General features: G+C 54.2%; 2 protein-coding genes across 2 annotated transcripts; one reads left to right on the forward strand and one right to left on the reverse strand.

The window, feature by feature from the left end:
* The first annotated feature begins 4,490 nt into the window (after positions 1–4,490).
* LOC142459847 (eukaryotic translation initiation factor 1-like) lies at positions 4,491–7,483 on the forward strand. Its single transcript, XM_075561806.1, has 4 exons — positions 4,491–4,660; positions 5,137–5,300; positions 5,706–5,807; positions 6,154–7,483. The coding sequence occupies exons 1-4, from the start codon at positions 4,630–4,632 to the stop codon at positions 6,196–6,198; spliced, it is 342 nt and encodes a 113-aa protein (XP_075417921.1). The 5' UTR covers positions 4,491–4,629; the 3' UTR covers positions 6,199–7,483.
* Positions 7,484–10,799: 3,316 nt separating this feature from the next.
* Positions 10,800–14,278, reverse strand: KRT36 (keratin 36). The gene is made up of 7 exons (XM_075559361.1): positions 13,820–14,278; positions 13,047–13,129; positions 12,668–12,824; positions 11,988–12,149; positions 11,760–11,885; positions 11,399–11,619; positions 10,800–10,995 (listed from the first exon to the last, which is right to left on the reverse strand). Exons 1-7 carry the CDS (start codon positions 14,276–14,278, stop codon positions 10,800–10,802), a joined length of 1,404 nt encoding a protein of 467 aa, XP_075415476.1.
* Positions 14,279–14,969: the final 691 nt, after the last annotated feature.

Consider the following 14,969-nt stretch of genomic DNA (forward strand, 5'->3'; position numbering starts at 1 on the left):
GTCTCGTGGGAGACCTGGGTCCAGGAACCCCAATGAGGCGGCAGCAGTCCTCAGCCCCGTTTATATCTCAGCACCCCCACCCCAGTGGGCGTTGGTCTTTCCAAAGGGTTCTCTCCTCATTAAACTTAATTTCACTTTCTTTCTGAACCTCTCATTAACCTGTCCTTTAGCCTCCCCTGAACATTTCCCCGCCTCGTAAAAAAAAAAAAAGGAGCCCCATTGGGTTTGCGACTGTGTGGAGACTCCGCTCTGCAGGCCCACGTTGCTGGGAAGACCAAGTCTCCCCAGTTCTTCAAAGGGGCCTGTCATTAGGGCTTCAACCTCGGCTACCTCGTTAAGCAGGCGTGGGATCCAGCCACCGGCTCAACTTGACTTTCTCCGGTGTTTTTTCCCTTTTATGGGCCCAAAGGAGTGGAGGCGGCCTCTGGTTGGCTCCTGGGAGACAGAAGGACCAAGCGACAGGAGGCTCTCGGATGGCCCAGAAGGTTCAGCAGGGTGCTCAGCTCTTCCCCGTTGCCTTGCCCTCCTTGCGTGTGCATGCTGGAAAGCCTGCGTGCCAGGCAACCCCTCCATTCTGGGCAAAACGAGGCAGTTGACCAGTTAGCACCTGTCGGCTTAGTTAGCACCTGTCAGCTCCCTTCCTCACCAGGAAGCCTGTCCTGGTTGTCGCAGCCGCATCCATAGATACAGTGACCAGAGGCTGACGGGGTCACTGGTCACCTGCCTGTGGTGAGGTTTGACAGCCATGTCTGAAGGACCCTGTCTCCCCATCCCTTCTAGTCACCTTCAGGTGGTGGAGGGAGAGAGAGGGTGGGCTTACTTCGCAGGCATCCTTGGGAGATACAATGATCCTGCCCTTTAGTTTTACCTGTGCAACCGGAGTTGAGTGAAACCAGAGAACGTGACAAGAATGGGCTATATTTCCAGAGCATTCTATCTGCCAAGCAAGTGAAGGCTGGTGCTGTAGAGCTGAGGGAGAGGGGCGGGGGGAGCAAGAGATGGGCCCCCATCAGGGGGGAGCCCTGTGGGTCAGGCCTTGGGATGTCCGGTGGTTTGGGGTGCTCCTTCCTGTCCCATCAGAAGCAGCACTGGGCACCGAGCACCATGCTTGCAGCTTTCCCACACGGGGTCTCACTGCGCCTGCAGATCGCACTGTGCAGCTGAGCTGACTAGTTCCCTCTTAACAGTGAGGAAGCCTGGACTCAGAGCGGATGGGAGCGTGCCTAAATGCCCCCAGTGCGGGAGTGGTGGAGCTGAGATTCCAGCCACAGCTGACCTCGCCCTCTCCACACTACCCTGCCTCCTGCACGGCCCTCGAATCCTGCCGCAGGCTGCTGCACATGAACAATCCTGCTCTCTGGATAATCGAAAGGAGGCGCCTGGGGCGGGCTCCACAGGCCCTGAGCGGTATCTTCCAGTGGCTCAGGGGAAGCAGTCGTCTCGTGATTGTAGGTGTGAGCCCTCGGGGGTCCACTGTGTGATGTCATGTCACTGTACCCTCCTTGGTTAAAGGAGAAGAGGACAACCGCCTTCTAAGGTTGGGCCCGGGTGGTAGGCTGGGCTGCTGACCACAAGGTCAGCCGTTCAAAACCGCCAGCCGCTCCACTGGAGAGAGATGAGGCTCTCTGCTCCTGTGAAGGTGGACAGGCTTGGAAACCCAGAGATTAGGAAGTAGCATGTGAGCAAGAACCAACGGTGCCAAGGGAAGAGATTAAAACAGCACTGAGTGCGTTCGTCTCCACAAGCTGAAGAAGCGCTGGGAGTTCTCACTTGTCTAAGGCAGGAAATTTGGAAGACAGCTAGCTACTGACCAACTGACTGCAAGAGATTCATATTTGTGCCCATTCCAAAGAAAGGGGACCAAACAGAATGCTGAAACTCTAGAACGATATCATTGATGTTGCATGCAAGGCCATTTTTGCTTAACAACCGCTGCAGCAGTATATTGACACGGAACTGACCGAAGTTCAGGCTGGATTCAGAAGAGGATGTGGAACAAGGGATATCGTTGCTGATGTCAGATGGATCTTGGCTAAAAGCAGAGAATACCAGAAGTCTGTTTACTTGTGTTTCATTGACTCTGCAAAGACATTTGACTGTGTGGACCACATTAAATTGTGGATAACCTGGAGAAGAATGGGAATTCCCAAACACATTGTTTTGTTCATAACTTGTATGTGGATGAAGAGGCAGTTGTGCAGACAGAACAAGGGAATACGGCACAGTGTAAAATCAGGAAAAGTGTGTGTCAGGGTTGTGTCCTGTCACCATACTAGTTTAATCTCAATGCTGATCAACTCACCAGATCAGCTGGATGATGTAGCAAGAAGAATGGGCATACGGATTGGGGAAGGGTTTGTTCACAACCTGTGATAGACAGGTGACACAACTTCTCTTGCTGACAGTGAGGAGGACTTGAAGAACCTGCTGATGAAGATCAAGGAGTGCAGCCTTCAGTAGAGACTACAACTCAGTGTAAGGAAGACCAAAATCCTCACAAATGGATCATTGAGGACAGCATGATAAAGGGAGAAAATGTTGAATTCACCAAAGAGAATGTCTTTCTTGGGTCCGCAATCGGAGTTCACAGAAGCAGCAGTCAAGAGATCAAAAAACGTACTGCGTTAGGTAATATGTTATAAAAGACCTCTTTAGAGGATTGAAGAATAAGCATGCTACCTTGGGGGCTAAGGTGTGCCTGACCCAACCCATGGCATTCTCCATTGCATCGTATGCATGTGAACGTTGCACAGTGAATGTGGAAGACTAAAGAAGAATCGGTGTATCTGGATTGTGTGCTGGAGAAGAATACTGAACATGCCATGGACTGCTAAAAGGACAAGCGGATCTGTGTTGGAAGAAATAAGACCACAGTGCTCCTCAAAGGTGAGGATGGCCGGACTTACCTGCTTTGGACATGTTATCAGGAGAGACCAGTCCCTGCAGAAGGACATCATGCTTGGTGACGTGGAAGGGCAGTGAAAAAGAGGAAGTCCCTTGACAAGAGAAATGGACACAGTGGCGACCTCAGTGGGCTCGGGCAAAGGAACAATGGTGAGGATGGCACAGGACTGCGGCGCTTCCTCCTGTTGTGCAGAAGGTCACGGTGGGTCAGGGCTGACTCACGGCACCTAACAACAACTTAGTGGCAAGCCTTGGTGGCCTAGCAGTTACATGTTGGACGGCTAATAGCAGGGCCATCAATTCAAACTTATGTGAGAGTGAATAGATTTAGCCTGGTGCTAAGAAATGGGACATGGTTTGAGATCAAGTCTGTTTAAGACTTGGTTTGCAGAAAGACCCGAATGTAACATCTACTCTTCCCCCTTGCATCATAATTCCCTTTTAAACTTAACAATGTTCCACAAGTGTTGACAAACAAACTTGAGCAAGCAAGGCCTTTTAGATAAGGCTTGGAGCCCAAGACCTTGAAGGAGTGACAGTATGCCTCCCCTTTCTGGGACCCACCCCGCCTTTGTCCCATGGCAGAAGCCCTCTGTTCATTGTAACCAGTTAAACATTCTCTCAATTTACCGCATGGCTGACGGTATATAATTTGCTTGCCTTTCCCTGGATTTTTAAGGCAGTTTTAGGGTGTTTTTTTTTTTTTAATCCCACTGCTTCCTTCTCTAAGGCGCTTGCAGAAATCAACAGAATTTCTCGAATCAACGAATCCCAAATCTTAACAGTCGTATCAAGACCACTAGCCAGTTCCTGGGGAGAAAGAGAAGACTTCCTACCCCATTACAGAGTGACAGCCTTGGGAACTCGGGGGGCCAGTTCTACCCTGCCCAATAGGGAAGTTATGAGTCAGAATCGACTGGATGATCGTGGGTTGTTTTTGTTTTATTTCATGGAGTCCCCTCACCCCCACCCCCACCCCACCACCCCCTCACACACATAAGCTTCTGGTGCTTGAATCCTTTGTCTGATTCCAGAACAATTCACATTAATGTGTTCGCCACATTCTTCCCTTAAACGAGGGAAGAATATAAGATTAAGACTCTGATCCTATTAATGTTCATTAACTCTTCAAAATGCTGCCCTACACCTTTCTGCAAAAGAGCGCAGGAGTGGGTGGGGGGCTGAGCATGAAATAGAGAGCATTCGTCGGGTTTGGAGGATCACTTCCTAAATCCTTTAAGGAATGCCAACCTAACCCATGGGCAGAAAGCCTCATACAGCAAGTAGGGCTACAGCGCAGGAAAGATGGGGCAGCCAAGGTACATAGTGCGCACGCGCGACAGACACGCCTCGGTTTTCGTCGCACTGCGCAGGCGCGTGAAAGAACCTAGCTTTCCTCCCCTTTCCACCTCCCGGCTCGCTGGCGACGACGCCTTCCTCAGCAGAGTTTCTGCGCAAGCGCTCACCCTCGGCCCCGCCCCCGGACCAATTGGAAGCGACGGCATCTAGGCACTTGGGCCCGGACGTAAGGCAGCGCGCTGACGTCACGAGCGTCTATATAAGGGACTACAGGCCCCGCCCCCCAGTCCCCGTCACTGAGCCGCCCTGGACGCTTCTGCATCCACCTCCTCGAGCCACCTCGAACCGCCTTGCTACCGGACGCTCAGCCCTCTGCGCCCGCCTTCTCCTTCAGGCCGTGTCCGCGAGGAAAAGGAATCGAATCGTATGCCCGCTATCCAGAACCTCCAGTCTTTCGGTGAGCACGGGCCCGGGTGGGGGAGCGGGGCGCCCCGGCCTGCCGACGGCCTGGACGGCGGCACCTTTCCGGGCCACCTTAAAGCTGCCCGGGTGCGGAGACCGCGGCCTGGATCCCGGGGGCCGGCCAGGCATCTCCGGTGGTGCATTTACTAACAGCACCCGGTCCTCTGGGGACCGTAGCCGCCGCCCCTGCTTTACGTCGACTGTGGCCCCTGCCGTTGTCATAGAGACGGAAGGGAAGGCGGTGCCAACCGTAAGTGACGCACACATGGACCAATAGGGGTGAGAGCTCGGCCCTGCCTCCGGAGCTCGGGTTCCCGGGCCGTCTGGCCCGTGGCTTTCCCGGACTGACCTGCTGGGTGAAAGCCAACCGAGGTATCCGAACTTGGCCCAGGCCCCGTGCGACTTGGGCTGCCGTTGCTGCGCTCCCCAAAGCTCCCGGCCTCTGATAAACGAACTTGCCTTTCTTCCCAGACCCCTTTGCTGATGCCAGTAAGGGTGATGACCTGCTTCCCGCGGGGACCGAGGATTATATCCATATAAGAATTCAACAGCGCAACGGCAGGAAGACCCTGACCACTGTCCAAGGGATCGCTGATGACTACGACAAAAAGAAGCTGGTGAAGGCCTTTAAGAAGGTGGGTCTTGAATAGCGTATGGGAAAGGCCCTTGTCTTTTGCCCAGAAGGAGATGCCACTTGTGTTGTGAGACCGTTCAGAATAGAACTGGAGCCGCCTAGAACTGCCCCTGTGGTCTCATTACCTCGGCCAGATCTCTGGTTCATGCTCCACCTTTGCACCTCCCTGGTCATTTACCAAAGCCCCACCCACTACCTAGTGGATTCGAACTCATCGGTGCCTCTAGAGCACAGCTGAAACCCTCCCTAGGATTTCTGAGGCTGTGAAACTGCAGGGGCAGACAGCCACATCTTCCCCTGGAGGATTGGCCCCTGGGTTTGAAGTACTGCCTTCCGGGGAAGAGATTGTTTGGTGCAGAAATGCTGCTGCCCGGCCTGACTTGTTCTGCCACCTTTGTGCTTGCAGAAGTTTGCCTGCAATGGGACTGTGATTGAACATCCAGAATACGGAGAAGTGATTCAGCTCCAGGGTGACCAGCGCAAGCACATATGCCAGTTCCTTGTAGAGGTGGGTTCTGTCACTTCTGGGTGATCTCTGTGTGCCAGTCTCAGATCCTGCCTCCTCAGTGCTTGCTAGAACCTATGTGAGGTTCTTATAAGTAAGAAAATGGTTTCTTAATAATGGTTGAAGAGGGGAGTCCCCGCCCTCCCAGGCCCTGATTCAGCTTGTGTGCAGGTGGAACTTGGACGCCGGGTGTTCACGGGGGTAATTATTAATGACACTCCTCACGTGGGAAAACACTGTGCTTGCAGCCTGTGCCTTGTGCTTGCTACCTGGCTCTTGGGTTGTTTCATTGGAAATTGACCTTAACCCCTCCCTTCCTTCCTTAAAACTGTGCCCTTTCGCTTTGCAGATCGGACTGGCTAAGGACGACCAGCTGAAGGTGCATGGGTTTTGAGTGCTTGTGGTTCACGGACGCTTAAGTGGGGTTTCCCTGCAATGAGTAGAAAGTTCCCCTTTTGTCCCTTGAGCTTGTACCTCAGAGGGTAAGTCAAGTTTTCATCCTTGAGCACCAGTTCTGTCCGCACAATCAGTGGGTGACAGCAGACAAGTCCTCTCACTAATACCCTTAGTCTCTTTAGGGCACCCTCAAAAACAATCATAAAAAGCACACTTGTTGCGCAATGGAAAAAAGCAATCTTGAGATTAGGGCTAACATCAAATTTTTAACAAAACTCAAGTGGTCCTCCTCCCAAATCATTGACGCTTTGCATCAAGTTTACGGGAACGCCACTCCACATAAAACAACAATTTTCAGATGGATCAAGCGTTTCAAAGAAGGCCGGGAAGACCTCAAAGATGAGCCAAGAGAAGGAAGACCGTTGACCTCAACCAATGAGGAAACGGTGGCTGAAGTCCAAAAGCTGCTGGAGGAGGATCACAGAATCACCATCGATGCCATCGCTACTGAGGTCGGGATCTCACACGGCTCAGCCTTTTCCATCTTAAACGTCCACCTGGGCCGCAGCAAGCTGTCAGCCGGGTGGGTGCCGAAAACATTCCGCAAGGGGCAGCTAGGTCAGAGGGCTGATCTCTCCATCAGTCTTCCCAACAAGCTGGAAGCCAATGGAGACAAGTTTATGGGACAAATTGTCACCGGGGATGACGCTTGGATTTACCAAATTGATCCTGAGAGTAAAGTCACAACAAAATAGTGGTTTCTGAGGGATCCACTGGGCCAGTTACATTGAAGGCAGGTTGGCTCAGAAGGTAAAGGTGACTGCTTTTCGGGATTCCACAGAGTAGCCTTGGTAGATGCTCTTGACACACAGTGACGGCGGGGAGCTTGCAAGGAGGATCTGCTGGAATGATGGAACTGCGTTGGTGAAGAAAGGGCCGGGGAAGCCGTGCCCAGGAGAGGTCTGCATCATGGGTGCACCTGCTCGTTTTTGGAGGGAGGGTCGCAGGGTCTGTCCTACTAGAAGTGTGCTCCTTACCCGTCTGCCCACCGGCCCTGTGCTTCCTCGGATTTCTTTTTGCTTGTTTCCCAATCTGAAGGAACATGAAACAGAACCCAAGTTGAGTCCCATGATGTCACAACTGCGGGCAGAAGTCCTGGGGGGAGGCTTGGAAAAATAGAAATACTGCAAATGTGTATAAGCCTGGGTATAGATGGTTACAAAAATAGAGCTTCCCATTTTGATATTTTTGTTTATTAATAAAAGTATCCTGATTTTTCTGCAGTACTTTGACTTAACCATTGTATTATTTTGCTCCACAAAAGCGTGAGATTGTCATAATGTATATCCCTATTTAATAGGAGTCTTAAAGTGTTTTCATACCTTGCTCCAGGTACCACAGCTCATGATCTGTGAGTGGAGATGGCAGAACTTGCATTTGTACAGTTGTTAAAGAGCTTCGTCTCCTTTCGTAGCCCACCCCCCCCACACACACCTTGCAACATATGGATCAGAAAGTGTTGACTCCCCCAAGAGGACCCCGGGGTGACTCCCAAGGCCCCCCAGTCTTCTCATGGAAACTAAAGAGGCTGGAGCCCCAGACTTGCAGTCCACACCTTGTCACCCCAACCTGAACCAGCTCAGAATGCTCAAGGCAGTAACCTTAGTAGATTTCGTGAGCCTGCAATTAATTGACCCTGCGTGGGGGTATGTATTTGGGGAGGCGAGGACTGACCACCTGCTTTTGAAACCCCGGTGGTGCTGATCTTCGAGAAGGCCTGTTGTGAATGAAAGGGTAAATGGTCCATCCCTTTTAGAGTATCCTGATGCCCCTGAGGAAGCAGAGGGGTTATAGAGGGAGGGGGGGGAAGTCCATCTTAACCCAATTCCAACAAAGGGATGTCCGATGCCATCAAATTGAATCCAGCTCATAACGGCCCTGTACACAACCAACACCGGTCCTGCACCTTCAAACTTGTTCTTTCATCCAGTCCCATTGTTGCAGCCACTGTCGCAGTTCATCACATCTAGGGCCTTCCTCTCTCGCTGCCCCTCCACCTTGACAAGCGTGATGTCCCCCAGGTTTGGTCTTTCCTGATACTGCCCAAAGCACGTTGGACAAGTCTGCCCATCCTTCCCTCTAGGAGCACTATAGCTGTCCCTCCAGGAAACGGCTGGTTATTTGGGCAGCCCGTGGTTAGGAGCCGGCGGGCTCGTCAGAGGGACTGGCCATCTCCTGGAGAGCGCTGGTGGGTTCTAAGCACCCTTCTGTCACTTAGCAGCCTGCCAACCACTTAACCACTGCCATGCAGTGTGGCCTGGAAGCCCTGTGGGGTCTGGAATTGACAAGGATAGAAGCACACGGCCCAGTTAGCATCTGCTCAGATTAACCATATCCTTTGTCAGTACCATGTCCTCGGGCCAAAAGTTGCTCGGAACAAAAATAAAATTTTAAAATAAGCAGGAACGAAATTAAAGTCAAGAGCATCCATTCCAAATTAGATCCTACAGGTTCTATTGATTCTCCCCATCGAGGGGCAGGGCCCAGGTCATCATAGGCAGAGGATTTGACTTTCAAATCCTCAAGCTGCCAGGATGTTTGTTGCACATCACAATTAGCCAAAGGAGAAGCCGTGTCAGAATGCCCACTTAACTCAAACCTACCCTCTCCTGATTACCTATACCGTAAGGCTTTTAAGATAGTTCTGTAAAACATGAAAGTAATGTTTTTAAAGCTGATGTGTTCTGTAAGTCTTTTTAAAATGTAGCCTTACATTGCCCTGTTCTATTTAAGTGCTTTCTTATAGAATCATTGCCTAGAACCTCTTAGCAAGTGTGTCAGAAACTCCCTACAGGACTTTGACATTCAGCTCAGTGGATGGCCCCAGTACACTTCCTTGCGTGCTTCAACTGCTTCACCAAACCCGGCCCATCCACGATGACTTCCTAAAATCCAAGACTCCCCTTAAAGGTTCCCTGGCCAGCCTAAATCAAGTAAAGCCTGCCTCGCACCCATCTTGCTGCTCCTGGCACTGTGTCCATGGCCAACAAGGACTCCTTGGATGCTGCACGTTATCAACTATTTGTGTCCAGCTGTTTCCCAGCCCCGCACTATCAGTAAGGCCTATATGAGCACCACATCGCCTATAGAACCGGTAGACAGTCCATATATGGTGTCTGGCTGATGTGTGAGGCATGTCTGAGAAAAGGCCAGGTATGCCTGGGAAGTAGACTAGACCTTGAAATAAGATTTGTTTCCCACAAGTTCTCTTAGCGTCTTGGGAGGTAATGGAGCAGGAGTCAGAAGTCCTGAACTGGCATCCTGATCCTGGCATCTGCTGGGAGACTGGGCCAGCCAGTGCCGACTTCAACCGCCACCTTGCCCATCATCTGACTGGCCCAATCGGAAGGGCGAGTTGAAGTAGAAAGCAAAGGGGCCTCCTCAGCGCATGCCGATGCTCTGGACAGTTCAACAGCCAGCTCGGTGGAAATGCACACGTAAACGCCTCTCCAGGCTGTGGGTGTGAGACACGGTGTGTACATGCACTCCGTAAGCCGTCGAGTGCTCATTCAGTGCCACACAGTGGGAGGAGCCCCTGGCATGATTAATTGTCAAGCTGTCAATCAGCCTGTTCCACACCCGTTCCTCCAAATGGGCATGGGATGCAACTGCATGCTCAGTACCCACCTACCGTCTCCCCAACCTTGGGTGGTTTGGCCAGACCTGGCGGTTTCAGGCTTCAGACACCAGAGCAGGGATGCAGAAAGGGGGGCCCAGGAAGGGTAGAGATGAGATCCATGTGAGCTGGCTTCCCACCCAGGTGGAGTGGGTGCTCTGAGGAGAAGGCCTCAGTGTGCCCACTTCCAAGGGTGCTGCTCTGCCCAGCGACTCGAGTTTAGTAATGCCGACACTGATGCCTACCACTGCCTGGGTGCTGCGCACACCCCTCCTACTTAATCCTCCCAACAGGAACCAGCTGAGACCACAGAGACCACGAGCCACGGGATTCTCTGCCTCCGCCTTCACACCTCCTCTCCCGAGCAAAGAGCTGTGTTCGCACCCTTTGGGGAGTGTCCATATTCCTGGTACCAGACATCAGGCCCAGGCCTTTCCAGGGGCACAGAGGAGGACCGGCTTGGAGGTCCTTTGTCTGGCATCCCCACAAGCCAGCACCCATCCAGACTGGCTGGCTGTTGCCCTGCACCAGGGCCGGGACCATCCCCACGATGAAATGGCCTGGGCCATCAAGCCACGTCCCTCCATGTAGGCAGAGAAGACAGGCCTGAAACCCAAAGCCTCAACATCACCGCAACCCCTTACCCCACCCCACCCCACCCCATCCCGTGAGGATGGACGACTCAGTCCGGGTGGAGTTTGCTATGCCGAGAGAACACACTTTATTGGGCACATGTCCAGCGCAGCGGATTACACTTTGCATGGCGTGAAAGCACAGTTAAGACCAGAAACAACACAAAAAGTATTTGGTAGAAAAACTTGCTGAGCAGGGTTCCCTCTAAGAAAGGGCGGCTTTGGTGAGCAGCCAGGAGCCATGGGGTGTCCTCCTTCCTCGGGCCCAGGCCTGCCGGGCTGGCGAGCCGCTCACAGCGGGCGAGACTGCACATGCTCCCTGGAGGAGATGACTTTGCCTTCGCGGAGCTCCTCTGTGATGGTCCGGATCTGGGCGCTGAGCTGGGGAGCTGGGGGGCAGGGCATACTGGTGGCACAGGGCATGCTCGGGAGATAGGGCACCCTCACGGCAGGCTTGCATTCCGTGGCACAGGGGTGAGCAGGCAGCCTGAGGGAAGAGTGCATTTAACATGTAGACACCGACCTGAGATTCACGGTCAACAAACCTGGGGAGCCCATGGGGACAAATGTCTGATGACAAACAACGGCCCAGATACCCATCACCATCGGGTCAAGCCCGGCTCTTGGTGACCCCTGAGATCCCCAAGGGTGGCAGGCTGGGGCTGCAGGGATGAAGATAAAGTGACGGCGGCGGAAGAGCTCTGTGCTGGGTTTACTCGTCCACCTGGGAATTACCTAAGCCTGCTCTCCAAAGGCGGTGACCTGGGCTCTGATCCCGTCCCATCCCCTGTACAGTACCACACGGAGATGAACGCCCTTGCTGTGGTTATGAGGTCGGGTTCAGGTGAGCCCATCTAAGCCTGGCTCTCCAAGACACCCGGACCACTCACTTGCAATCCTCTCCGTCCAGCAGGCGGCGGTAGGTGGCGATCTCGGACTCCAGCCGGGCCTTGACGTCCAGCAGCACCTGGTATTCGTGGTTCTGCCGCTCCAGGTCACAGCGGATCTCGGCCAGCTGGGCCTCCACATTGGTGATCAGGCCCTGCATCTGGGCCAGCTGGGAGCTGTAGCGGGCCTCGGTCTCAGCCAGGGTGGACTCCAGGGAGTTCCGCTGTGAAGAGAATGAACAAGAGCTGCTGAAGGGATGCCCAGAAACCCACAGCTCTGGAGAGCTGCGTGGACGGCTGGAGATGACCCCCGCCCCGAGGTAGCCCACACAGAGACCGGCCTCACTCAGGCACAGCCACCCACCATGCTGTGCTGGGCCTGCAGCTCGATCTCCAGGGCATTGACGGTGCGTCTCAGCTCGATGATCTCGGTCTGGCAGCACTGCAGCTGTTCCGAGCTGGACACCACCTGCTGGTTGAGCTCCTCCGTCTGAAAGATGGGGGGAGAGGGGGAACACAGGGGGCTGAGTGAAGCCGTTCTCCAGGCAGCCCCCACCCCCAGGAACATGCGGGCCTGGTGCCCCAACCCCACCTGAGTGTTGAACCAGGCCTCCACATCTCTGCGGTTATTCTCCACCAGCACCTCATACTGGCATCTCATGTCTTCCAGGACCTTGTTGAGATCCACGGGCGGGGCCGCATCCACCTCCACGTTCAGCCGGTCCCCAAGCTGGCAGCGGAGCGCACTGACTTCCTGACGAAGGGAGAGGGGGCCCAGGTGCTGAGAGGGATGCTGAGCGCGGGGTCCCACTGAGCTGGCTTCAAGCCCAGCCCCCTCGGCTGCCAGCTGGGTAACACTGGACAGGACCTCTCAGCGCTCCCCCAGCCCTACCTCCCATCACAGCTCCGATACCTCCTGGATTCTGGGAAAGCCAGCAAGACACAGTAAAACAAACACCCAGCAAAGAGAAGGGTTACCAAGCACTGTGAGCCTAGGCCCAAAGGCAGAGGTACTGCTGTGGGCGGGGCCTGGGCTCCACGGACTTGTGGACAAGGGTCCTAACCATTCTGAGTCCCAGTTCCCTCGTCTGTAAACTGTGCCTTGTCAACCAGGTGCCCCCAGGATTGCTGCGAGGCTGGAGGAAGCCAGGAAATGACATGCCCAGTGTTACCCCAGCCCCTGGCATCCCTGAACACCACCTGGGGTGACTCTGTTGTTATGTCCTAGGGCCAGCTAGAGGGGAGAACTCAGGGATGTGGCCCCCGGCTCACCTCCTCGTGGTTCCTCTTGAGACACAGCAGCTCCTCCTTCAGGGACTCCACCTGCATCTCTAGGTCGGCCTTGCACAGGGTCAGCTCATCCAGGATCCTGCGCAGGCCGTTGATGTCGGCCTCCACCAGCTGCCGCAGGGACAGCTCCGTCTCGTACCTGCACACACAAGGATCCCTGCCAAGTCCGCCACAGAGGCAACGTGCAACGGGCAGGGCCAGGGGCTCCCAGCCAAGTCGGGGTAGGGAGCAGGCAGGCCCTGGTCCTGACCCAAGTGCCAGATGTCCTGCTTTCAAGCATCTGCTGGCCTTCTTTCACCTCCCTGTTCCCCACCTCCCCAAGGCAGGGGACAGCCCACGTTCCCTGATCAAGCCCGCTCACTTGGTCCTGAAGTCATCAGCAGCCAGCTTGGCATTGTCAATTTGTAGGACCAGCCTGGTATTCTCAGCCCTGGTCATCAGGATCTGGAAATCAGGGGGTGCCCTATGAGTTGGGGAAGGCCTGGCCGTGGAGGATGCATAGGGAGGAAATGGCCCAGCGCCCTGAAGCCATGCTTCCAAGTGCAGTCAGTGGTCTAAGGCACTTCCAACGCTGAGCCCTGACCTGGGGGGCGAAGGGAAGCGGCAGCCCTGGAGCAGGGGCATCACACAGATGTCGGTAACATCAGCCCCGAGACCTGTAGCTCCCACATGGCACAGGGTAGAGTGGACTGAGCCACGCAGATGCAGCTGCAGGCTCTGCATCCAACCATTAGAGGCCGTGTGCACTCTTAGACGAGGCACTGGACCTCTCTAAGATTTAACGTCTGCATCTGTTCATTGGGCCTGGTAATACACCCAAGGTAAAGACGAAGTAGGCCAACACACAGGGAACCATCGACTCAGGGCCTATATCCAGCAGTGACTTCCTAAATAGAACTTTGCTTCCTCTAGCTGAGGCCAAGAGGGGAATGAGGACAACAGGAGACAACCAAGAACCCAACACAGAGGGCTGAGTCTCCCAGGAAAGCAAGACCCTACAGAAAAATAATAACAACATGCTCTCCCTGGAGAAATCCCTACAAGGTGAAGTCCTATATAGGAAGGCCTTGTAATGAGACAGACCCCGCCCAGTGGTTGGGCTGCCCAGCTGGAGAGGGCCCAGGGCCCGGTCACCTTCTGCTGCAGATCCTCGATGGTCTTGAAGTAGGACTGGTAGTCTGGACAGATGTATGGAATCTGAGAGTCGCACCACTCGCGGATGCGACATTCCAGCTCCGCGTTCTCCCGCTCCAGCTGCCGCACCTTCTCCAGGTAGTTGGCCAGGCGGTCGTTCAGGAACTGCATGGTCTCCTTCTCGCTGCCATTGAAGGAACCCTCGCAGAACCAGCCCCCAGACCCCACAAAGCCAGAAGGGTGGCACCCAGCAGGCAGGTAGGAGCCAGGCAAGCAGCTCCCAAGACCCGAAAGGCCCAACCTAACAGAAGAGGCGGAGCCTGCCCCCCCAGCAAGACTGGGGACCCTGCAGGAGCCCACGGAACGGAAGGAGGACACCCGGGAGATGCCGCCTGCTGAGCCGCAAAGGCCCTTGCCGGAGCCAGCAGAGAAGGTCGGGGTGCAGATCTGGGTGGCCATGGTCAAGCAGAGGCAAGACGCAGCTCAGCAGGGCGCTCCGATTCTGCATCCCTGCAACCTCTCCAGGGAGTTTATATACACTTTCCATGGGGTGTTGGCACGTTACACGTCCTTGACTCTTGGGAAAGTCTGTCCCTGATCTCTAAGGTTAATCTCATTTGAATGTAATGGCTTTTTCCTCTCCATCTAGATAGAATTTCCTCGCCTTGTTAAATTTTTTTTTTTTTAAACAATTCGGTTTGCTAAGTCAGGACTCTCGGCCGTTGTCACTCCCGCAACATATGGATTTTATTGCCTCTTCAAAGAGTCATGACATCAGAGCCCATAAATTGGGAGTGGCCTTAAAAGTGATATTTGGCTCTCGTAGTCTCTGTCTGCCCCCTCCCCCCCACACACACACACACAGGAAGCCCAATGTGTCCACTGGTCATCCCCTCCACTACCCGCTCCCCTCATCACTGCTCATGCAGGCCTGGTCTCCGGGCTGGGGGAGGGGAGTCGCAGGAAGTACAGCTCGTGGACCATCAACGAGCTCCGTGCCACACTCGGGGTTCTTTCACTTGACACCCACAGCAGTGCCGGGAGGTGGGCGACACCATGTCCACTTTACAGATGTGGACACTGAGGCCTCGAGCTTTGCCCGAGGTGAGCAGGCAGCAAGGAGTAGCGCTGGAGTCTTCTAAGTTAGAAC

This window comes from Tenrec ecaudatus, chromosome 10 (assembly GCF_050624435.1).
Source record: "Tenrec ecaudatus isolate mTenEca1 chromosome 10, mTenEca1.hap1, whole genome shotgun sequence".
Lineage (NCBI taxonomy): Eukaryota > Metazoa > Chordata > Mammalia > Afrosoricida > Tenrecidae > Tenrec > Tenrec ecaudatus.